This window comes from Dipodomys merriami, unplaced genomic scaffold (assembly GCF_024711535.1).
Source record: "Dipodomys merriami isolate MVZ:Mamm:240054 unplaced genomic scaffold, mDipMer1.0.p SCAF_477, whole genome shotgun sequence".
In the NCBI taxonomy this organism is placed as follows: domain Eukaryota; kingdom Metazoa; phylum Chordata; class Mammalia; order Rodentia; family Heteromyidae; genus Dipodomys; species Dipodomys merriami.
The window spans coordinates 88,724-112,298 of NW_027206043.1; the positions used below are offsets into that span (position 1 = coordinate 88,724).

At 55.4% G+C, this 23,575-nt stretch overlaps 2 protein-coding genes across 2 annotated transcripts; both read right to left on the bottom strand.

The window, feature by feature from the left end:
• Positions 1-2,609: 2,609 nt before the first annotated feature.
• Positions 2,610-8,242, bottom strand: LOC138808773 (caspase-14-like). The gene is made up of 7 exons (XM_069994960.1): positions 8,169-8,242; positions 5,260-5,352; positions 4,442-4,591; positions 4,119-4,344; positions 3,419-3,535; positions 3,220-3,323; positions 2,610-2,879 (listed from the first exon to the last, which is right to left on the bottom strand). The coding sequence occupies exons 2-7, from the start codon at positions 5,293-5,295 to the stop codon at positions 2,775-2,777; spliced, it is 738 nt and encodes a 245-aa protein (XP_069851061.1). The 5' UTR covers positions 5,296-5,352; positions 8,169-8,242; the 3' UTR covers positions 2,610-2,774.
• A 9,807-nt stretch (positions 8,243-18,049) lies between these two features.
• Positions 18,050-23,336, bottom strand: LOC138808803 (tektin-like protein 1). Its single transcript, XM_069995015.1, has 7 exons — positions 22,761-23,336; positions 21,936-22,040; positions 21,425-21,623; positions 19,686-19,852; positions 19,491-19,586; positions 19,299-19,412; positions 18,050-18,775 (listed from the first exon to the last, which is right to left on the bottom strand). Exons 1-7 carry the CDS (start codon positions 23,334-23,336, stop codon positions 18,575-18,577), a joined length of 1,458 nt encoding a protein of 485 aa, XP_069851116.1. The 3' UTR covers positions 18,050-18,574.
• Between the last annotated feature and the right edge of the window lie 239 nt (positions 23,337-23,575).

Consider the following 23,575-nt stretch of genomic DNA (forward strand, 5'->3'; position numbering starts at 1 on the left):
CCCATCAGAAAGGCTCAGACCTCCCTTTCCTCCTTCCCCTCCTCTTCTTCTTCCTTCCCCTCCCCCCTCTGTCCCCCCTGAGTCTCACAATTGTCAGAAGCTAAGAGAACTCACTTGAGCGCCGGTTCCCCTGCCTGGATGTCCTGGGGGGAATCCGTGAGGATCATGGTTATTAGGGGATTAGTTTAATGCGTTAGGGTGAGGGTGACCTCGTTTCTCTCGATTGATCGGCTATCAGAGCAATTTCGTCAACACTTGCAATACAGTCCTTCTGTATAACCAACTGCTCAGAATGAAGGTGGACCAGTTTGTGTCCTCAATTTTCAAAGCCAGGTGCTGGTGGCTCACGCCTGTCATCCTCATTCCTCAGGAGGCTGAGATCTAGAGGATCGTGGGTCGAAGCCAGCCCCAGGCAGGAAAGTCCATGAGACTATCTCCAATGAACTACCGAAAAATAATATCCAGAAGTGGAGCTGTGGCTCACGGGGTAGAGCAATAGCTCTAAGTGAAAAAGTTAAGGGCGGGTGCCAGGCCTTCAGTTCAGGCTCGGGACTGGCCCCTCCCCCACACAGTGTGCTTGAAAGAAATCTGCTTTTAGTAAAATCCCAAGGGCAGGAATCCACTGAGCATCCTTCATGCGGACAAGAAGCCCTCGGACTTCTGCTCCATAAGACCCCATCGAAGTCACATCTTCAATACTGCGGGACTCACTCAGCACGCATTAAACAATATGTTGCTGGGCTCTCTCTGGCAGCTCACGTCTATGATCCCAGCTACTCAGGAGGCTGAACTCTGAGGATCACGGTTCCAAGCCAGCCCACTGGGGCAGGAAAGTCCATGAGACGCTTATCCTCCAACGAACCACCACAAGTCTGGAAGTGGAGATGGAGCTCAAGGGGTAGAGTGCCAGTGTTGAGCAAAAGCGGCTCAGGGACAGAGCCAGGCCCTGAGTTCAAACCCCAGGACTGGCAGGAAATAAAAGTCATGGCTGGGAAGGATACAAATAATCCGGCAAGTGCCCCTTCCTGGATGCAGAACAGAGAGCAACTTCCAGGATGCATCTTTGTTCACTGTGATTTGATTAGTCATGTCTGTCACTGGCACCAGGCTGGAAATGGTGGCTCACTGGCTATGTATGTGTGTTCCTGGGGCCTGGTGAGCTCCCACGTGCCGGGCAAGGCACTGTTCCATGGTCAGAGGCCTCCTGGGGAATATTCTGGACAGGGAACAATTGTATACAACATCAATATTTTTATTATTTCATTATTATGATTCTAGTGTACAGAGGGGTTACTGTTATACAAGTTGGGTGAGGGGTGCATATCTTTTTGAACAATGTTACCCTGTTCCTTGTTCACACACAGACCTTCGCCCCCAAGTTGTAGGGATCCTTTTTTGTTGATGTGAATTTATTTTTTCCAGTCTTGTCTGCAGGGCCTGTGCTCTGTCCCTGGAGCCTCTTTGTGCTCAAGGGGAGCGCTCTACCATTTGATCCACAGGACCATTTCTGGCTTTTTCTGCTTATGTGGTGCTGAGGAATGGAATCCAGGGCCTGCAAGGCAAGCAAGGCAAGCGCTCTACCACTGAGCCACCTTCCCAGCCCCTACTTATTTGTTTTGTACTGGTTCTGGGGCTTGAATTCAGGGCCTGGGTGCTGTCCCTAAGCTCTCCCCCCACCAAGGCTAGTGCTTTACCACTTGAGCCACATCTCCACTTTGGGTTTTTGCTTGTTAACTGGAGCTAAGAGTCTCCCAGACTTTCCTGCTCAGGCTGACATAAGAATGGCATCCTCTAATTTCAGCCTCCTGAGCAGCCAGGGTGACAGGCGTGAGCCGCCGGTGCACGCCTCAGATTTGTGGTTTGAACAAGGATTCCCACACATGTCTTGCTAAGTTCAGCAGCTGTTTATTGATCATTCCTTATGTCCATCAACGGCCCTTCCCTCCCTCCAGCTGCTGCTGATTCCCGGCATTCGGCTCACCCTGGGTCAGAGGACAGAATGAACTGGAAGGAGTGTTAGGAATGATTCTGTGTGTGTGTGTGGGGGGGAGAAGATGCATTGTCCTCATAAACCGACATGTTGAGTTGGCTCCCCTTCAATGATCATACATTTCCAAAGAGAGTGAGAAGAAAGAGAAATGTTTTATGCTGGATGAAGACTTGGAAAAATGACAGTGGAATTAAAGTTAGACCCGAGTCTACTTCCGTCATCCTGTGTGGCATTTGATCAATTATTGAACCTCTCTGGGCGTCAGTTATATGGGCTGTGGAAAAGAACAGAGATACGGGGTGAGGGGTGCCCTGGAGCCCCGGGGTGCTCTGATGGAGCATGGAAGATTCGAGAATAGAGAGAGACAGTGGTGGAATTTTCTTGGAGAGTGCCCAGAATGCAGGGTATTAGAAAAAGTAGAGGAGGCAGTTCCAAAGCGGAGAGAGAGGGAAGAGAGAAAGAGGAGATAGAAGAGAGAGAAGATAAGCAGGAGGAGGGGGAGGAGGAGGAGGGGAAGGAGGGGGAAGGGGAGGGGGAGGGGGAGGAGCAGGAGGAGCAGGAGGAGGAGGAGGAGGAGGAGAGCAAGCTTGGGTTTGAGAGTGGATACTGTGTGGTTTGATTGTGGAGAGGAAGAACAATGAAGAGACTAGGTGGGTGCACTCCGTGCCTGGGTGAGTGGGGTACCCCCAGCGCCTGGCCCGCTCTGGCCGGGGCGGGGTTCGCCGGGAGGGGACACAGAGAAGGAGCAGGGTGGCTGGTGGCGCTGTCAGCGGGCTCTGGGGTTTCATTGGAGGTAGAGCCGTTTGCGGAGGGTGCTCATGATTTCGGGGTTCACTTTCCTCACTCTGCCTTCCTGCACCAGCTCTGCCTCCGCCATGCGCCGGGTCACCTGCAATCACACGTGTCACTGAGGGGACCCGGCCCTGGGGGGAGCAGGGCGCCCCGCCCTCAGCTGCTCAGCAAAGGCGGGCGCTCTACCACCCGAGCCACAGCGCCTCTTCCAGTGTTCTGGGGGTTCATGGGAGATCAGAGTCTCCCGGACGTTCCTGCCCGGGCTGGCTTTGAACCGCGATCCTCAGATCTCAGCCTCCTGAGTAGTAGACATTTCCGTTTCTTTTTTGTCTGGGTGGGATTGGGCTGGGTGGGGGTGGGGATGGAGAGACTGGGGGGGAGGGGGCTGCTGGGGTCCCACCTTGCTCAGGCCTTGCGCCACCTTCGCCCCACATTACCTCGGTGAGCAGCTCCAGGACGGGCCCTTTCTTCTTGGTGAACACATCCACCAGCGTCTGGATGAAGCTCGACCCTTTCTGCTCATGCCTGTAGGCGATGTGCCCTGGGGTGGGGTGGGAGAGGCGCTCGGAGGGGGGGCGCTGGCGGGAGGGGGGAGAGCACCCGCCCACCCCGGGCCAACTGCCAGGGAGCGCGTACCCTCCATGGTGGCGTAGACGTGCACTGTGTCTGTGTACGTCGGGATGGTCTGGGGGTGCTCCTGCTCGATCACGGCCACCTGGTCCCCGCCGATGGCTTCACCGAGGTCCCTGTGTTCTGGAACACCAAAGAGGAGCGAGCTGCGTCAGAGGGGCCCAGGGGCCGCCGGGGGGTGGGGGGAGGGCCTGGGGTGTGTGCGTGTGTGTGTGTGTGTGTGTGTGTGTGTGTGTGTGTGTGCACGCACGCGTGTGTGCTCTCAGCTGGGGCTCAGGATGGAGGAGGGATGGATGAAGGATATGACGGATGAAGGGTACGTCGTATGCCTGTCATCTCAGCCCTTGGGGGAGGCAGAGATCTGGAGGCCCGTGGTTTGAGGCCCTGACCTGGGCATGATTTGTGGGAGCCTAATATTACTTGAAAGTAACATGGGGAGCCGGGCGACGGTGGCTCACGCCTGTCATCCTAGTTCTTCAGCAGGCTGAGATCTGAGGATCACGGTTCAAAGCCAACCCTGGGCAGGAAAGTCCCTGAGACTCTGATCTCCAATGAGCCACTAGAAAGCCGGACGTGGGGCTGCGGCTCAGCGGTAGAGCGCTGGCCTGGAGCTGCAGAGCGCAGGGACAGCGCCCGGCCTTGGGCTCGAGCTCCGGGCCTGGTGTAGCGCGCAGGCCGCGGAGCGGCGCGGTGTGGCGGGCCTCACCTCCCCGGCAGGCCTGCACCATGAACAGCTTGGGCTTCCCCCGCAGCGCCGCACAGTTCTTGTTGTTCAGGGCCGCAAAGAGGTTGTCCAGCTCCACCATCTCCTCGTCCACCCCCCTGAGCAGCCCCTCGTCCCCGTGGGCCATGAGCACCACGAAGGCGCAGCTGACCGGCTCCGCCCAGCCGTCCAGGGTCTCCTGGAATGTTTTCATCTCTTCTAGAAATTGCTGGAAGGGAGAGAGGTGAGGCTGAGCTGGGCTCTGGCCCAGGCCTCGCTGTGGCCCCTGCCCCCCCCCCCCGTGCCCATCCCCCCCAGTCCAGTACCCGCCCAGTGGGGTTTTCCTTCGTGGTGTTTTCAAATCTCAGCTGGCGGAACATGCGCTCCAGGGCGTCCAGATCCACCTCGGAACCTTCTCGCTCTTCAGTGACGCACAGCGTGAGGGCCAGGCGGGCGCCCGACATGTCGTATGTCTCCTGGGACCCGCACATGACAGTAGGCGTCAGCAGGGCCGGGACAGGCAGGGAGACAGTGGGGCGTGGCCGGGAAACTGTGGGGCGCAGGACCCGGGAAGGGGCTCCGTGCTACAGAACTGGCCTAGCATGCGTGAGGCCTGGGTTCGATTCCTCAGCTCCACACACACAGGAAAATCCGGAAGGGCGCTGTGGTTCAAGTGGTAGAGCGCTCGCCTTGAGCAGAAGAAGCTCAGTACAGCGCCCAGACCTGAGTTCAAGCCCAGGTCTGACCAACAACAAAAAAACAACAAGAAGAACAACATGGGGTCTAGTGATCCTGACATTTCAGATTAAATAAAGTAAGTGAGAAACAAGCAAGTATATCCCAAATAGAACATGGAGTGTGGCCTACAGAATTATTTGTTACCTGGGCACAGTTCACACTCAACTGTGAATTTTGTGTGTGTGTGCACACGCGCGTGTGCGTGTGTGTAAGTGTGTGTACATGTGTGCTGGTCCTCGGGCTTCAACACTGTTGCTCCCCACACCTCCCTCCTCCCCATGTCCCCCCTCCCCACGTCCCCCCTCCCCATGTCCCCCCTCCCCACACCTCCCTCCTCCCCACGTCCCCCCTCCCCACGTCCTCTCTCCCCACACCTCCCCGTGCACCCCTCCACTGCCCCGCGCACCTCCTCCAGAGGCTGAGGCTGGATCTCTGCTTCCATCCCGGCGTGGGCTTGCGGGCGGCGGCTGGACACAAGCTCGGGCTGGCCGTCTGGGAGCTGTGAGGACGGCGGTGGGGAATTGTTCCGGGCTCAGCCCGGGCACAGGTGGCCGCCCCGGCACGGGGCCTCTCGGAAAGCACCGCTGCGGCCAGGCCCTGCACCCGAGGCCCTCGGAGCCGGCAGCTCCCGCCACAGCCGCAGCTCTGCGGGGCCCTGGGGGACGGGGCGACCGGGGTGACGGGCTGGGGGGCTGTGAGGAGGGGCTTCAGGGCTCAGGCTTAAGATGAGAGTTCCATGAATGTGAGGAGCATTGCTGTGTGCGTGTGTGTGTATGTGTGCGTGCGTGTGTGTCTGCGTGTGTGTGTGCATGTGTGTGCATGCGTGTGTGTGTAGCATTGCTCTGTGTGTGTATGCATGTGTGTGCATGCGTGTGTGTAGCATTACTCTGCGTGTGTGTGTGTGTGCGCGTGTGTGTGTGTAGCATTACTCTGTGCGTGTGTGTGTGTGTGTGTGTGTGTGCGCACGCGTGGTCCTCGGGTTTGAACTCGGGGCCTGGGCGCTGTCCCTGAGCTTCTTTGTTCAAGGCTGGCGCTCTACCACGTGAGCCACATGTCTACGTCTGTCTTTTTTTGGTGACTTATGGAAGATAAGAGTTCCATGGACTCTTCTGCCTGCACCTCCATCCTCAGCGGTCAGCCTCCTGAGCAGCTGGGATGACAGGCGTGAGCCCTGGGGGCTGGGAATATCCTCTGAAGCTGTGCTTCTGTAATGTGAAGAAGTTTGTCTGGCTATCCTCTTTTGGCCTTGAGAAAGTTCTAGCAAAGTGCTAGCAGAAGCGGGGCACCAGGGGTGGGAAGGTGGCTCAGTGGTAGAGCGCTTGCCTTGCATGCCTGAGGCCCTGGGTTCGATTCCTCAGCACCACATAAGCAAAAAGAAAAAAGTGGGAAGTGGTGCTGTGGCTCAAGTGGTAGAGTGCTAGCCTTGAGCTGAAGAGCTGAGGGACAGCGCCCAGGCCCAGAGTTCAGGCCCCATGATCTAGCTACTCAGGAGGCTGAGATTTGAGGATCATGGTTCAAAGCCAGCCTGGGGGGAAAAGTCCATGAGACTCTTATCTCCACTTAACTACTCAGAAAAAGCTGGAAGCGGTGCTGTGGCTCCTGTGGTAGAGCGCTCGCCTTGAGCTGAAGAGCTGAAGGACCGTGCCCAGGCCCAGAGTTCAAGCCCCATGGCAAGAAAAAAAAAAAAAAAACGAGTCTATCAAAGTGCTCTATTCTTTCAGAGTCCGTGGTGCTCTATGGCTGGATGGAGAGACTTCAGGCACATTCTTGGTATTTTCCCATCACTTTGCTTTACATTATTTTGTATTTTATGTTATTTATTGTTAGCCTGGGGTTTATTGTTAGCGAAGAGTTCCTTGATGATTTTGGTGTCATAATACTTGCCTTGTCCTCCTCTATCATCCGTCCACATCACTCACCTATCTACTCACCTACCATATACTCATCCGTCAACCCATCCAATGATCTTTACATCCATCCATCCACCAATCCATCCACCACCATCCACCCATCCATCCACCATCCACCCATCCATCCACCATCCATCCATCCATCCACCAATCCATCCACCATCCATCCATCCACCAATCCATCCACCACCATCCACCCATCCATCCACCATCCACCATCCATCCACCAATCCATCCACCATCATCCACTCATCCATCTATCATTCATCCATCCATCCATCCATCCACCATCCATCTGTCATCCATCCATCCATCCCATTCATCCATCCACTCATCCATCCACCTTACTTACCCATTCATCTGTCTGTACATTTCTTCATCCATTAACCCATCCACCTATGCATCTATTCACCCACCATCCCTCCATCTACCCACACATCCATCCATCCATCCATCCATCTAGCATCCATCCACTCACCCATCCATCAATCCATTCATCTATCCATCCACTCACCCATCCATCAATCCATTCATCTGTCCATCCACTTACCCATCCATCCACCCATCCATCCACCCAGCACACATTTTCTGAGTATTATGTGTTAAGTACTGGGAATACATGAGTGAAAGGTGGAGGTGAGCCGTGTGTTGTGAAGGAGGAGGAGGTGGAAGTAAGGCTCTAGAACCCGACAAACCAGAATCTCCTCCTGCCTTGGCTCCTCCTGGTGATGTGACCTTCAGTATCTCTGTCCCCTCTCTGAGTCTTGTTTTCCCACCTGAACACAAAGGACCAGAGGGAGAGGGGGATGCATGCTTCCTTTAAGTGTAGCAATGAAGCAAGGTAGGCTTTAGGATTCCCACGGCCCCATCTGCTTTTGCCTGCATTACAAAGCAGCATATTAAAAAAAAAAAAAGTGCCAGGCACTGGTGGCTCCCGCCTGTCATCCCAGCTACTCAGGAGGCTGAGATCTGAGGATCGAGGTTCAAAGCCAGCCTGGGCAGGAAAGTCCGTGAGGCTCATCTCCACTAAATCACTTACAAAAGGCTGGAAGAGACGCTGTGGCTCACGTGGTAGAGCGCTAGCCTTGAGCAAAAGGAGCCCAGGGACAGCGCCCAGGCCCTGAGTTCAAGCCCCAGGATTGGCACCCAAACAGACAAACTAAAAACCAAAACATGAACAAAGCAAAAAAAAAAAAAATCCAAGAACACATCCAGTGTTTAAATTGATTCCTTTTTGAAAAAACAAACAAACCCCCAAATCCTCCTGGAGTCGCTGTACAAAGAAAGGAGTTGTCATTCACCCAGGTGATGCGGGAGACCCCTCCTTTCAAACATCCTTCACTCCGGGAAGTGGCCTGGGCCGCTGCTGGGTGGAGCTGAGGGAGGGGGCATGGCCATCACTCACCTTGATGCCCGCTGCTCTCCCGGCTCGCGGCTCAGGCCAGTGGAGTGGGCTCTTCCCGGCTTCCTCCCCAGAGCGCCGCCTGTGACGGCTAGGCCCTTTTATTGCCACCAAAGCTTCTGCCACCTCCTGACTCCAGTCAGGACACACCCAGGGCCCGGCCTGGGTGTAGAAATCGTCAGCCACCCATGGAGGGAGGCCTGGCGCGCTCGGCGTGGAGAACACCCCCTGGCAAAGCTGGCTGCCGCCTGGCGTGCCCGATCCCTTGATCCTGTGTGTGTGTGTGTGTGTGTGTGTGTGTGTGTGTGTGTGTGTGTGTGTGTGTGTGTGTGCGCGCGTGCCCCAGCTAACCTCGCAGCCTGTGGGAGGGAGGTGAGTGTGGCGCCTCTGCTTGGCAGATGGGGAAATCGAAGCCCACAGTTGGGACATTGGAATGACTGCTTGAGCTCAGCCAGCTGGTAACTGGCACAGTTGGCACCCAGGGCCAGGGCGGTGGCATCCGGCTTCTTCCATGGAGATTCGCTGCCCCCTCCTCCCCAGTATCAATCAGTATTTCATTTTATTTCCATGATTTTTTTTGTGGGGGTTGGTGGTAGGGCTTGAACTCTGGGCCTGGGCGCTGTCCCTCAGCTCTTCAGCTCAAGGCGAGCGCTCTACCACTTGAGCCACAGCGCCACTTCCGGTTTTCTGGTGGTTCTTTGGAGATCAGAGTCTCACAGGAACTTTCCTGCCCGGGCTGGCTTTGAACCATGATCCTCAGATCTCAGCCTCCTGAGTAGCTAGGATGACAGGCGGGAGACACTGACATCCGGCTTATTTTTGTGATTTTTAAAAAAATGTTCCCAGCTTTCATTCACTTACCACGGGGCTTGACCACAGAAAGTGTCCAACTCAGGGGCTTTGATTTATTTATTTTATTTCCTATATTTACTGATTGGAGTCCTTACCACATGCCATTCTAGAATATTCTCATCATCATCTCAATAGGTAACCATGTGTAAACCACATGCCATTCTAGAATATTCTCATCATCTCAATAAGTAACCATGTGTAAAACCAGGCACCAGTGTGCACACCTATAAATCCTAGCTACTCAAGGAAGCTGAGTCCTGAGGATCCCAGCTCAAAGCCTGCCTGGGGTAAAAGTCCATGGCAGACCCTGAGTTCAAGCCCTCATACTGGTGTACACACACACACACACACACACACACACACACACACACACACTTGAGCACACAACAGAGACACTCACCCACCCGTGATTACTGTCGCTCCATTCACAACCCCCACGCTGTGTGCACTCAGCTTACACGTCCACCTGCTGATGAATGGATGGAGCTACCCAATGGAAGAATGAAATGAAGCCAGGCACTGGGGGCTCACACCTGTCATCCTAGCTACTCAGGGGCCTGAGAACTGAGGATCACAGTTCAAAGCCAGCCTGGGCAGGAAAGTCTGTGAGCCTCTTTTCTCCAATGAGCCACAAAAACACAGAAGTGGTGCTGTGGCTCAAAGTGGTAGAGGGTTAACTTTGAGCGAATGAGCTCAGGGATGGCAGCCAGGCCCGAGTCCCAGCCCCATGATTGACCAAAAACCCAAACCAAACCAAACAAAAAGAACAAAATCATTTGCAGGGAAAAGTGTGTGAGACTGGAGATGATCATGTTGAGTGAGATAAGCCAGATTGGAACTCACTGGGAGCTATTGAATGATACGGGGTAAAGGGTGAGGGAGATGGGGTCTAGGAGGAGGGGTCGGTGGATTGGAGTTCTTCATCTGCATGTGTTTTATACTGTGCGGCACCAAGTAACATGCACTCAAACAACGGACAGGGTCAGGTATGGGTGACTCACGGCTGTAATCTCAGCTACTCAGGAGGCTGAGATCTGAGGACTGAGGTTTGAAGCCAGCCCTGGGCAGCCCTGAGGGGCTGTATATGGGAATGCACGGCTTCTTGTTACTAATGGCTGGTCGTGTATCTTTGAAATGCTGCAGTCCAGATGTTCTAGAGAGGTCTACACCGTGTCAGGGTGAGAGGAATTGATTAAGTGGTTCATTATATTAATAAGAGGATCAAACACTCGGTTAGTCAGAGAGAAGACAGCCTGGAAAATCGACTCAGGTGCGGGCACGCTGCTAGAGGATACAGAATTATGAGTTGAAAGGGAAGACACTGAGAATGAATCGGAGTTGTCCAGAAGGGCACATGGAAGCCACAGCTTGTAGAGCAGGGGGCCAGACTGAGGAATGGCGGAGGCCAAGGAGGGAGAGAGGACTCGATGGCGGACACCGTGGCTGTGTGGTCACACAGTGAGCTGTGAGGGGCAGTCATGGTGAAGCTGAGTCTGGGAAGGGAGAGAGAAAGCAATACGCTAAGAAGTGAGCCGGGTGCCAGGGCTCACTCCTGTCATCCCAGCTGCTCAGCGGGCTGAGAGCTGAGGATCGTGGTTCCAAGCCAGCCTGGGCAGGAAAGTCCGTGAGACTCTGATCTCCAATGAACCACTCAGAAAAAGCTGGAAGTGGTGTGTGGCTCAAGTGTTAGAATGCTAGCCTTGAGCACAAAGAGGCTCAGGACAGCGCCCAGGCCCTGAATTCAAGTCCCAGAACCAGGAAAAGAAGAAGGAGGAGGGAGAGGAATAGGAAGAGGAGAGGGAGGAGGAGGAGGAGGGGGAGAGGGAGGAGGAGGAGAAAGAAGACCACGGCGACCACTTAGATGGCAGTTGGCAGGTGAAATGAAGCTCTGGCAGGAGATTGGACCAGCTTGGGGCCATCATCCAGAGTTCTCAGTGCTTTCTGGAGCCACATCGCCTTTACAATGGTGCTTAGTGAGTCTTCCTTCATTGACTGGTGGTGTGGCTCAAGTGGTAGAGTGTTTGCCTAGGAAGTGTGAGTCCTGGGTTCAAATCCCTGTACTGACCCCAAATGAAATAGCCAGAGGCCTTCTGTTTCCAAAAGACAGAGGACACATGAACCATGCGGGGTTGACACAAATGAGCAGCCATGATGCGCAGTGCAAATCCGTAACTAGAAAGACCTGGGGACTCAACTACCACTCTTGTTCTTATTTGTTTGTTTATTTATTTGTTGTGCCAGTCCTGAGGTTTGAACTTGGGGCCTGGGCACTGTCTCTGAGCTTATATTGCTCAAGGCGAGCCCTCTACCACTTGAGCCACAGCGCCGCCACTTCTGGTTTTCTGGTGGTTCACTGGAGATCAGAGTCTCATGGATTTTCCTGCCTGGGCTGGCTTTGAATCAGGATCCTCAGATCTCAGCATCCTAAATCGCTGGGATTACAGGTGTGAGCCACCGGTGCCCAGCTGATCATTTCTGGAGAGTGGTGAGGGAAGGTGTTTCTCCGTGCCCTGCTTTCTGAGTCCCATTTCTCCCTGGGAGGTGGCAGGATGATCGGCCTCCACACTGGGTCAGAGACCAGCACACACTCAGATCCCGCATGGCCCTCCTGGGCAAGCACACCCCTCCACGCCTCCCTGCAGCCTTTCTCTGTCTGTTTGCCTGGATCAGAAACCTATTTTTTTTTTTTTGGGTCCAGACGTGGGGCTTGAACTCTGGGCCTGGGTGCTGTCCCTCAGCTCTTCAGCTCAAGGCTAGCGCTCTACCACTTGAGCCACAGTGCCACTTCCCGCTTTTTTTGTTTTTTGCTTATGTGGTTTGCTGAGGAATTAACCCAGGGCCTCATGCATGCAAGGCAAGTGCTCTACCACTGAGCCACTTTCCCAGCCCCATATATATATATATTTTTTATCACCAGCATAGTATTCCCCCCAGGCCTCCCTTTTACAGAGATGGTGGTGGGAGAGGGTGGCGGAGCCCCAACCTGTGGCCAGCGTTCCACCAACTCAGGCTGCCTGGAGGATCAACAACTCACCAGGACAATAAGAAGAGGTGACAGGTTGTCAGGCAGGAGTGAGTCAGCCACGTCTGGGGGATGACGCCCAGAGCCAGGAATTCGCTCTCCCCCCTCCCTCTCCCCTCCCTCCCTCCCTTCCTCCCTCTCCTCTCTCCCTCCCTCCCTCTCCCTCCTGGAATGTGTCAAAAGTTTTGCAACTCAAGGAGGAAGGGCAGTGGTGGAGTTTCCCAAGATCCCGGATCCCAGACACCCACTTAGAATGTCTCATTTTATTTCCCCTGCAGTTCACGTTGTTTTGAAAAGAGAAATAGCTTCCCTCTGGTATTGATAACGAGAAAACAATCTGAATATGTTCAGGCGCAGTAGAAATACCGGTACCTTGTTATTGTTGGATGGAACTTCTGATTGTTGAAAGAATAATAGCAAGGATGGCCGTCGGTATTGTTTCAGGGCTGGAGTTGGAACCTGGGACCTCACACGGGCTCCGCCAGGACTCTGTGACCCCACTGCGCCCGTAGCCCCCAAATCCTGCTTCCTTTTTTCTTTTTTTTCTTTTTTTTACTTTATTTTTTTATTGCAAAAATTCTGTATAGAGGGGTTACAATTACATGGACAAGATGAGTACATTTCTTACCAAGCATTGTAGCCTCCTCCTTTGTTTCCCTTTCCTATCCCTTCCCATCCTCCCCCTGCCCCCCCCACCCAATCCTTCCCCCCGCCCCCCCCTCCCCACCCCCGCACCAAAGTTGTAAAGTTCCTTTTTGACATAACGACTTGTACATCTCATTGTTGCATTGGGTCCACCTGTATCCCTATTTAAACGATTTGTTTTTTCCCTTCCCCTCCAAAATTACACTGACCTCAAATACAGTGAAAGCAGGGGTTATACTGTGGGGGAGGGACATACAAAGCAACAAAGAAATAATCGTATAAATCTGTTAGAAACAATTCCATGAAAGAAAAAAAAAACATTTGAATACATATCTTAGGGTTCATTTCCCTAACATCACCTTATCTGACCTTTTCTGCTTGACTCAGACATATACTAGTTATTGCAAATAAGGAAAACCATGGGACCTATGTTTCTTTGGGCCTGGCTTACTTCACTTAATATAATTTTTTCCAAGCCTTTCCATTTCCTAACAAATGCGGCAATGTCATTCTTTCTGATGGAGGCATAGAATTCCATTGTGTATATATACCACATCAAATCCTGCTTTCTGAAATTTGCATTTACTCCTCTTTTATTCTAATGAATGACACAGGTTTTATTAACTGCCATCTTCCCGCAGTGGATGGTTTTCCTCCTTGATTATCAGTGCCTGCCTAGTGCTGGGGCTTTGAACCCAGGGAGCCTGGACCACTTTAGCCATCCTCCCAGCCCGTTCTGCCTTCGTGTTCCCTCTCTCCTTCCCTCCATTCCTTCCTTCCTCCCTTCCTCCCTTCCTCCCTCTGGACTTCCTTCTTTCCCTCCCTCCCCTTCTTTCCTTCCTTCTTTCCTTCCTTTTCTTCCTTCCTTCCTTCCTTCCTTCCTTCCTTCCTTCCTTCCTTCTTTTCTCCCTCCTGTCCTCCCTCCCTCCCTCCTGCACACACATCCACATTGTTCCAATATCTGTAAGTTGGCTATAAATTGTGTGTGTGTGTGTGTGTGTGTGTGTGTGTGTGTGTGTGTGTGTAAGGCTGATAGAAGCGGGGCACACACAGGTGAGGAGTCTGGAGCAGTAGATCACTTGGTGGAAAGCACAGAGGAGCGCACTGTGGAAGGCTGCTCACTCTGGATTCCAACTCCAAAGGCGCCATCCCAGTGACTTGAACTAGGGCACACTCCGGTGACTCGGTTTCCTCATCTGGAAAGATGAGACAGCTGTGTCCACCGTGGTGGAGCGTGGTAGGGGCTTCCTGTTTCTGACACACGAGGGAAGCCCTGGCTTTTACTCAGCAAACCCTACACCTTCTTTTGCTGCGTGTCTAGTTGGAGCGAAGGACTGGACATTGTCCCTGCGGGACAGGTGCTCTCTCCCTTGAGCCAGGACCTCTGACTTTTTTGCTTAAAATGTTTTCCTATAAGGTTTCATGATGACACAGAGGGAAAGCTGAAGCTCAGCCCTCCTCCTTGTGTACCCTGGATAGCTAGAAGGAGAGAGGGCCCATCACACCCGCCATCTCGTCAGCTTCCCCCCTCAGGCGATGCTCAGATCTCAGCCTCTGAGTAGCCAGGATGGCAGGAGTGAGCCGCCAGGCCCAGCCCCACACACCTCGTGAATATCCTCCTCCTTCCCTCTGCCCTCCGCGCCTCTCTTCATCCCTTTTCTCCAACACTGCTTCTTGAATGGTACTTGGTGGGCAGCTGGTGCGAGGGGCAGCCCGGACTCCCGGAGGCTCAGCGCTGCGTGTGGGTTGGCCTGGACGTGCTCTTGGCGTCTGAGGAGGTGGGCTTGGTCCTCTGGCTGGGGTCATGTGTGCGCTCTCTGGGTTTTCAATGATAAACAAGGAAGAAAGAAAGCCGGGCACCGGTGGCTCCCGCCTGTCATCCCAGCTACTCAGGAGGCTGAGATCTGAGGATCATGGTTCAAAGCCAGCCCAGGCAGGAAGCTGTGTGAGAGTCTTATCTCCAATGAACCATCAGAAAACCGGAAGTGGTGGTGTGGCTCAAAGTGGTAGAGCGCTTGCCTTGAGCTGAAGAGCTGAGGGACAGCGCCCAGGCCCAGAGTTCAAGCCCCACGATGGACAAAAACAAAGACAACATGGAAGAAGGAAGGGAAGGAGATTGCCCCAAGCCTCCGCAGGACCCATGAGCAGAGCCAGGTCTCCTGGAGGAGGATCTGTGTCCCCGTGTCCCCGTGGGGTGAGTGACTTAAGATGATGCATGACTTAATCATGGCTGGTTCAGGCGGGCTCGTAATGAGGGGGAGATGAAGATAAAAGAGCAATTATCCGCCTGAGAGCGCGAATACGCACACATGGCCACTGTGGTGTGTTCTTGCAAGGAAGAACTGCAAACATGTTTCTGTGCTCAGGAAAGGGCGGGGAAAGAAATGGGGGAAAATGAGAGGGAGAGGGAGAGAGAGAGAGAAGAGAGGGGGAGGAAGGGTGCAGAAAGTGTCAGGAAAGAGGTCTGGAGTAGACAGTGAGTCCTGGAGGGGCTGGGGGGGGATGCTTGCACAAGATCATTTCTGCCCAGAGCACTGGAGCGCGAGTCCCGGGCTGTCAGCCCCAGTGAGTCAGGGCAGCAGCACGGGGTGAATGCTGAGATCTGTAGGGAGATCCTGCCCTCAGGAGCCAGGACGCCGGAAGTGAGGAGACGGTGGGGTGCCTGAGGTTGGGTTTTCTAGATGCTTCCTGGTGGTCTCCTCAGCATGGCGGGGCGTGGAGCTGCTGCTGGGGGGGCATGTTACGGCGTCACACACAGAGGGCTCTCTCCTTTGCGCTCCCTCTCTTTCTCTCTGTCTCTGTCTCTGTCTTTCTCTCTGTCTCTGTCTCTGTCTCTCTCTCTCCTCTCATATCAAGAGGAAATGTGGGATTATTTTAGAAAGTTCTTTTCCCCCCATTCCATTTCTTTATATCTCTCTGGCTTCTTCCCTGTCTCCCCTTCCCTTCGCGTTCCTTCCCTTTCCCTCCCTCCCTCCCTGCTCCCTTCCTTCATGTATCTGTTCCTATAGAGATGTGGACTCAACATGGGATATTTGTCTTTTTGACTCTGGCTTATTTTGCTTAATGTGAGGATCCTCAGTTCCATCCATTTTTTGCTACTAATGTCATCATTTCATTCTTTATGGTTCAATAATACTCGTGTGTGTGTGTGTGTGTGTGTGTGTGTGTGATTGTAATTGTGAGATGACCTACTCTTTATTTTATTATTTTTTTGCCAGTCCTGGGACTTGAACTCAGGGCCTGGGCACTGTCCCTGAGCTTTTTTTGCTCAAGGCTAGCACTCTACCACTTGAGCCACAGTGCCACTCCAGCTTTTTCTGTGTCTGTGGTGCTGAGGAATCGAACCCAGGGCTTCATGCATGCTAGGCAAGCACTCTGCCACAGAGCTACCTTCCCAGCCAGAGGTTTTTTGTTGTTGGTGGTGGTGGTCATGGGGCTTGAACTCTGGGCCTGGCGCTGTCCCCTCCCCTCTTCCCCCAACCCCCCCCCCCCCCGCAAATTGTACCCAGGGTACCAAGGCCAAATACAGTGACAATAGGGGATATACCATAGAGGGGAAAACACGATAGAAAAAAGGAATCACGTAGCACATGGAGAACAACAATGGAGAATCGCCTCTTGTGTCCATGTCTTTCACTTAGCATCGTCTGCCATGGCCAGACACACACAGACAGCGAGCTGTTCTGCTCATCTGCTAACATTATCCTAGCTGTCTACTCATTATTGCAGTAAGGGAACCCAGGGCCCTCATGTTGTATGAAAGGAGAGGTTAGCGCTCGCCGACCACTGTTTGGAGTTTGGATTTCATTCCCTCATGCTGTTCTTCCACCATTGTGACTGGATTCACCTGTGACCCGGCCAGCATCTTGTGGCTTGTCTGGAAAGCCCACACCTGGGGAGGCCACCGAGCTGAAACCTCGGCTCTGAGGCAACTTTGGGGGTTGTGCAAATGCTGCCTGGGTTACGTGCACGCCGAGGTGACAGCTGGGGCTGTGTCAGCCGGGCGAGGGTGGCAGGCTTCCATCCCGTGGGACAAGACGTTGCTTGCAGAGCAGCATTTGCATCCTCATGCAAAGGTTCTGGGAATGGGGACGGGTGACGCTGCATTGCGCAGCCCCAGGAAAAGGAGCTGCAGGCCGGTCCAAACACACAGGGAGGGCTGGGCACGGTGGCTCACGCCTATCATCCCAGCAACTCAGGAGGCTGAGCTGAAGACTGAGGTCTGAAGCCAGCCCAGGCAGGAAAGTCTCCGTGAGACTCTCATCTCCAACTAACTACTCAAAAACTGGAAGTGGCGCTGTGGCTCAAGTGGTAGAGGGCTAGCCTTGAGCAAAATGCAGCTCAGGGACAGCGCCCAGGCTCTGAGTTCAAGCAGCAGAACCAGTGTGTGTACACACACACACACACACACACACACACACACACACACACACTTGTTTTGCACATGATCTTGCATGTGAGCAGACTGGGCCATGATCTTCCTCATTTGTGTCCCAGGTGGCTGGGACACGTCTGCACTGTGTCCGGCTGCTATTGAGAAGAGGACTCCAGGACTTTTTGCCCAGACAGGATCTGTCTACCTTGTCTGTTTTTAAAAGTGTATATGAATTATCCCAAGGGGTTTCAGTTATTTCACGACCTAAATGACCAGACTGATGTGCAGTTTATGCAGCGAGACACCCTTGTTTATGCTCACTTTATATGAGGGTATTTATTTATTGCCAGTCCTGGGCTTGAACTCAGGGCCTGGGCACTGTCCCTGAGCTTCTTTTGCTCAATGCTAGCACTCTACTCCTTGAGTCACAGCGCCACTTCTGGCTTTTTCTGTGTATGTGGTGCTGAGGAATCGAACCCAGGGCCTCATGCATATGAGGCAAGCACTCTATCACTGAGCCACCTTCCCAGCCCTTTTTAAATTGTGAGTGTGTGTGTATGTGTGTGTATATGTGTATGTGTATATGTGTGTGTGTGTGCATGTGTGTGTGTGAAGTAGTGTGAACTTGGGGCCTGACTCTTCCCAGGCAGGTGCTCTGCCACCTGAACCACACTTCCATGTTCTTAGAAATATTTGTAACATATTCTCTCTGTTGCTATTAAGAGATGACTTTTTTTTGGGGGGTCAGGTCTTGGAGCCTGAACTCTGGGCCTGGGTGCTGTCCCTCAGCTCTTCAGCTCAAGGCTAGCACTCTACCACTTGAGCCACAGTGCCACTTCCGGCTTTTTTCTTATGTGGTGCTGAGGAATTGAACCCAGGGCCTCAGGCATGCAAGGCAAGTGCTCTACCACTTAGCCACCTTCCCAGTCCCAAGAGATGACTTTTTTATGACCATGCTTTTTTTTTTTTTTTTAATGTGGTGCTGAAGAATTGATCCCAGGGCCTCAGGCATGCAAGGCAAGCGCTCTACCACTGAGCCACCTTCCCAGCCCCCCCTTTTTTTTTTTAAAAGAACTTTATTTTTATTTACTTCTGCTTATGTGGCGCTGAGGAATCGAACCCAGGGCCTAAGGCATGCAAGGCAAGCGCTCTACCACTAATCCACCTTCCCAGTCCTATGGGGGTGTTTTAAATAGAAAATTATCCAGTAAAAATGTGAAAGGGGGGGGAGTGGAACCCATGGTATTAAATAGACCAGGACGGGGACCCTGTGTCCTTGTCTTGTTGTAGGTGGGAGGCAGATCAGAGAGGGATGATGATGTACCCAAAGTGGCACAGCTTAAAGAAGCCAGGCGACTGAGATTTGAACCTCCAGGGCATCTGGTGCCCCCCCCCCAGTCTTCCTAATAGCTTTCAGGAATAGGTTTACATGATAAATAGCCTTTTTAATTATAATTCTGCCAGAGGGGGGCTGGGAGGGGGAGGGGCTGGGGGAGGGGTGGGGGGCGCTGGGCCTCAGTGGTGGACCAGCTGCTGGGCCTGCTCGTAGCCCACGTGCGGGTTCTGCTGGCGCCGGCGCAGCCGCACCACGCTGTGGTCTATCTGGTAGCCCATCTCCTTGGCGCCCAGGCACCCGGCCAGCTTGTCCCGCGTGGCCAGCAGCTCCTTCAAGTTCTTCTCCATGAGCATGTTGTGCTGATGGAGCTGGTCGGTGCCCTGGGAGGGGAAGCGGGGGAGAGGGGAGGAGAGAGGCCAGGCTGGGTTCCGGCCAGGCCCTGGGCCGGTGGACCCTGCCGGCCCCCGGCACTGCCAGAGAGGGCTGAATAGAGCTGGGCACGGTGGCTCACGCCTGTCATCCCAGCTACTCAGGAGGCTCTGAGGATCGGGGTTCGAAGCCAGCCTGGGCAAGCAAGGCTGTTGAGACACCCTTATCTCCAGTGAACCACCAACAAAAGCTAGAGGCAGAGCTGTGGCTCAAGTGGTAGAGCACCAGCCGTAAGCAAAATGACGACAACAAAGCTCAGGGACAGCGCCCAGACCTGAGTTCACCCAGAGCAAAAACAAACAGAAAGGAGACTCCTGGGAGGCTGGGTTGGAAGGCAGCGTGGTGATCGGTGCGCGTTCCTCTCTCGGCAGTGCGGGGCTGTGAACTCGGGGCCTTGCGCTGTTGGGACGCTGCGTTCTGCCCCTTGAGCCGCGGCTCCTGTCCGTGGTGGGGGGCTGGGTGGGGTGCGCCTACCTGAGCCAGGCGTGTGGCCTCGGGAAGCTGCGTGCCCACGTGCTTCTGGTACATTCGAACCAGGGGTCTGTCCAGTTTCTCTCGGGCCTCCATGTGAGTCTTCAGCATAGGCCCCTGGGGCGGGAGTGGGGGGCAGAGTGTTGGGGGGCGGGGACACTGAGACTCGCAGGCCCCACGCGGGTGTGTGCGTACCTTGATGATCCCGCAGGTCACGTACATCTCCTGGCTGAACTTGGTGCAGCGGTGGATGGTGCCCCGCATGAGGCCCAGCGTCATGTTTATCCGCTCCTGGGGGTCGGGGCGCGGGGGGGGGGGCAGGGGGTCGTGGGTGTGGGGGCCCCACGCCCCCTCCTGGCCCCCACGCCCCCTCCCGCCGCAGCCCTGTACCTTCAGCTCCAGCGTCTCCCGCATCTTCTGCAGGAGCGTGTTGTTCACGCGGTTCCCGATCTGCCGCTGCTGCTCGTCCAGGCCGCTGGAGCCGCGCTCCAGCTCCGCCAGCGCCTCCTTGGACTCCATCAGCAGGCGCTTGGCCTCGAACAGGGCCGTCGCGCAGTCTGGGGGTGCAGGGGTGAGGGTGGGGGGCGGGCCTCCTCCTTCCCTGGCCCCGCCATCCCTCCCCTCCTCCTCCTCTTCTTTTGTGCCCATCCTGGGGCCTAGGCATGGTGTCTTTACCACTTGAGACACAGCTCCACGTCCATTGTCCACCCCCCCCCCCCCCCGTCCTGGGACTTGAACTCAGGACTTGGGCGCTGTCCCTGAGCCTCTTTGGGCTCAAGGCTCTCCCACTTGAGCCACACACCACTCTGGCGTTTCTGAGTTGTTTATTGGAGATAAAGAGTCTTGCAGACTTTTCTGCCCGGGCTGGCTTTGAACCACAATCTTCAGATCTCAGCCTCCTGAGTAGCTGGGATGACAGGTGTGAGCCACTGGTACCTGGCCACGCACTTTCTCAACAACTTCTACTTCCTCCTCCTTCTCCTCTTCTTCTTCCCCCCTCTCCTCTTCTTTCTCCTCCTCCTCCCATCCCTCTTCCCTCCTCTCCTCCTCCAATTCTTCTCCTCTTCCTTCTTTTTCCTCCTCTACTTTCTCCTCCTCCTCTTCTTCTCCTCCCTTTCCCTTCCTCTCTCTCCTCCCCCTTTCCCCTCCCCTCCTTTTCCTCTTTCCTCTCTCTCTCTTTCTCCCTCCTTTTCCTCTCCTGTTGCCCCCTCACCCCTCACACAGAGGCAGGCCATGCACACGGGCAACCGCCTGAGTAGGAATTTTGTTTGTTGAAGCAAAATCTGTGGCTGAACATGGAGAGGAATGTCTAGGGGGAGAAACAGAGCGAACTCTTGCAGGGCCAGGGACTGACGACGCTCACTGGTGGCCGGTGGGTCACACCTGTCACCCTAGTGACTCGGGAGGCTGAGATCTGAGGACCAAGGTTCAAAGCCAGCCTGGGTAGAAAAGTCTGAGAGATTCCTATCTCTGATGAACCATGAAAAAAGCTGGAAGTGAGCCGGCACTGGTGGCTCACACCTGTCAACCTAGCGACTCGGGAGGCTGAGATCTGAGGATCAAGGTTCAAAGCCAGCCAGGGAAGGAGAGTCTTTGAGATTGTCTTTTTTTTTTTGTCAGCCATGGGGCTTGAACTCTGGGGCTGGGCGCTGTCCCTCAGCTCTTGAGCTCAAAGCGAGCACTCTACCACTTGAGCCACAGCACCATTTCTGGTTTTCTGGTGCTTCATTGGAGATCAGAGCGTATGGACTTCCCTGCTTGGGCTGGCTTTGAACCGTGATCCTCAGATCTCAGCCTCCTGAGTAGTTTGGATGACAGGCGTGAGCCACCAGCGCCTGGTTGAGATTATCTTTAATTAATCACCAAAAAGACAGCAGTGGAGCTGTTCAAGTGGTAGAGTGCCAACTTTGTGCTCTCCCCCAAAACAACCCCTCAGGGGCAGCACCCAGGCCCTGAGTTCAATCCCTGGGACAAGTGTCACACACACACACACAGAAGCCCTGGGACTAGTATACACACACACACACACACACACACACACACACACACACACGCCCTGGGACTAGTGTACACACACACACGTGCACGCATGCACGCTGTAACAGAGTCCTCCCTTCTGTGGGGCCTACCTGGGGTGTAGGCACCCACAGGGTCGGGAGGCGGTGTCTTCAGGCCCTGGGTTCGAGGGGTAGGGGCTCGGGAGAGGTCCACCCAGGAGTGGCGGCCGGCCTGCTCCAGGACCTTGTCCAGAGGCTGGTTCATGAGCTCCGCGGCCTGGAGCCGCTCCTGACAGTAGAAGCCCAGCATGTCGCGGCAGGTGGCCAGAGTCTGGGGGCCGGGAGAGCAGGGAATCCGTGATCCTGTCTCTGTCTCTCATCCAGCCAGGATGATGTGCTCAGCCCCTCACAGTTTTGAAGGATGGTGCAGGGTGGGGCACACCCCACCTCTCAGGGCTGTGAGTTTCCTTTTTGCAAAGCGAAGACACCACCACCGCCAGGAGTGCCATGTGAGTGCATGGATCTGCCATTCGTACAGTCTTCGGCGTCCGAATGAGTCAGCCCTTGGACAGCTGGGGGGGGGTCCCTTCCCCAGCCCCCAGCAACTCAGCCTCTGCCTAACAAGGGTCAGGTGCCTCCTGACCTTGAGCAAGGTCTCTGTTTTTTCCATGTCCACCTCCACTTTCCTCTTCATGGCCTTCAGCTCCTCTTTCTCCCATTTCAGTGTGCTGTCCACTCTGTCAGGAATCTAAACACCAAGGGGGGGTGGGTGGGTGGTACTGGTGGCTCACACCGGTAATCTTCAGCTACTCAGGAGGCTGAGATCTAAGGATTCTAGATGGAAGTCAGCCAGGGCAGGGAAGTCATTTAATGAGATTCTTATTGGAGAATTCATCACTGAAAACCTGAATGTGGAGCTGTGGGTTCAAGTGGCAGAGTACCAACCTTGGGTGGAGGGGGAAATAAAGTATGGGGCCACTTGGGCTTTTTCTGCTTATATAGTGCTGAGGAATTGAACCCAGGCCCTCGTGCATGCAAGGTAAGCGCTCTTATCTCCAATTATCCACCAGAAAACCGGAAATGATGCTGTGCACAAGTGGCAGAGCGCTTGCCTTGAGCTGCGAGAGCTGAGCGACAGCGTCCAGGCCCAGGGTTCAAGCCCCACGACTGACCAAAGAGGGTTCTCACATCACAGGGTCTGGCTGCCTTCCTTCCCTCCCTCCCTCCCTCCCTCCCTCCTCCTCGACAACACTGGGGACTTGAACTCAGGGCATGGTTGAACCACTTTAACCGCGCCCCCCTCATGTTGGTTTTCCAGGCAGAGCCACCAGGCTCTGGCCAGCCTCATGTTGCGATCCTCCTCCTCTCGGCCTCCAGCGTGGCCGGGCAGCCGTCCCTGGCGCTGGGAAGGGGGGTGCGGGCCTGCCCCCTCCCCGCCTGGGGTGCGCCCCGCTCCCTCGCCCCGCACCTTCTCCGAGGCGTGGCGGAAGCTCCGCAGCCGCGTGCTCTGCTCGTTGATCAGCAGCCCCTTGCGCACCTCGCCCAGCCGGCGGTCGCAGCCCTCGCGCATGCGCAGCACGCGCTGCAGCTGCGCGTTGATCTGGCCCTGCGCGCGGCCCAGGCGCGCGGCCGTGAGGCGCGCCCCGCGCGCGTGCGCGAGCACCACCTCGGCGGTCTGCAGGGCGCGCGCGTCGCGGTGCAGCGGCAGCGGCAGGCGCGCGCGCCAGGCGGGCGGCTTGGTCTTCCCGCGCCACAGCGTGACGCCCTCGCCGGGCGGCGGCCGCTCCACCGTGCCGCCGCCCTTGAGCATCTCCACGCGGAAGCGCCAGGGCTCCATGTGCGCGGCGCGGCTCAGGTGCCGCGCCAGGTGCGGGTCGCGCCCGGTGTCGGCCGGCTGCCACATGCCCACGGCCTCCAGGCCGCTGCGCTCCGTCAGCTGCTGCGCGCGGCGCGACGCGGCCAGCGCGGCCTCCCGCCACGCGGGGGCGCCCACGCGCAGGTCCTGCGGGCGCTCGGCGGCGGGCGGGAGCAGCACGGGCGGCATGGCGGCGGCGCGGGCGCGCGGACGGACGGACGGACGCACGGACGGACGCGGGGACCTCGGCCCACCCCACGCACGCACCTCCACCGCTCCGCTTTGGCGCGGAACGCCACGCGCGCCGGTCACCGGGGCGACGCGACGCGGACGCCCGCGGGGTTCCAGGGGGGAGGGGCGGGAAGAGGGGCCCCCTCCCGGGCCGGCCACGCTCGGATCGGAGGATCGCGGTTCGAAGCCAGCCCTGG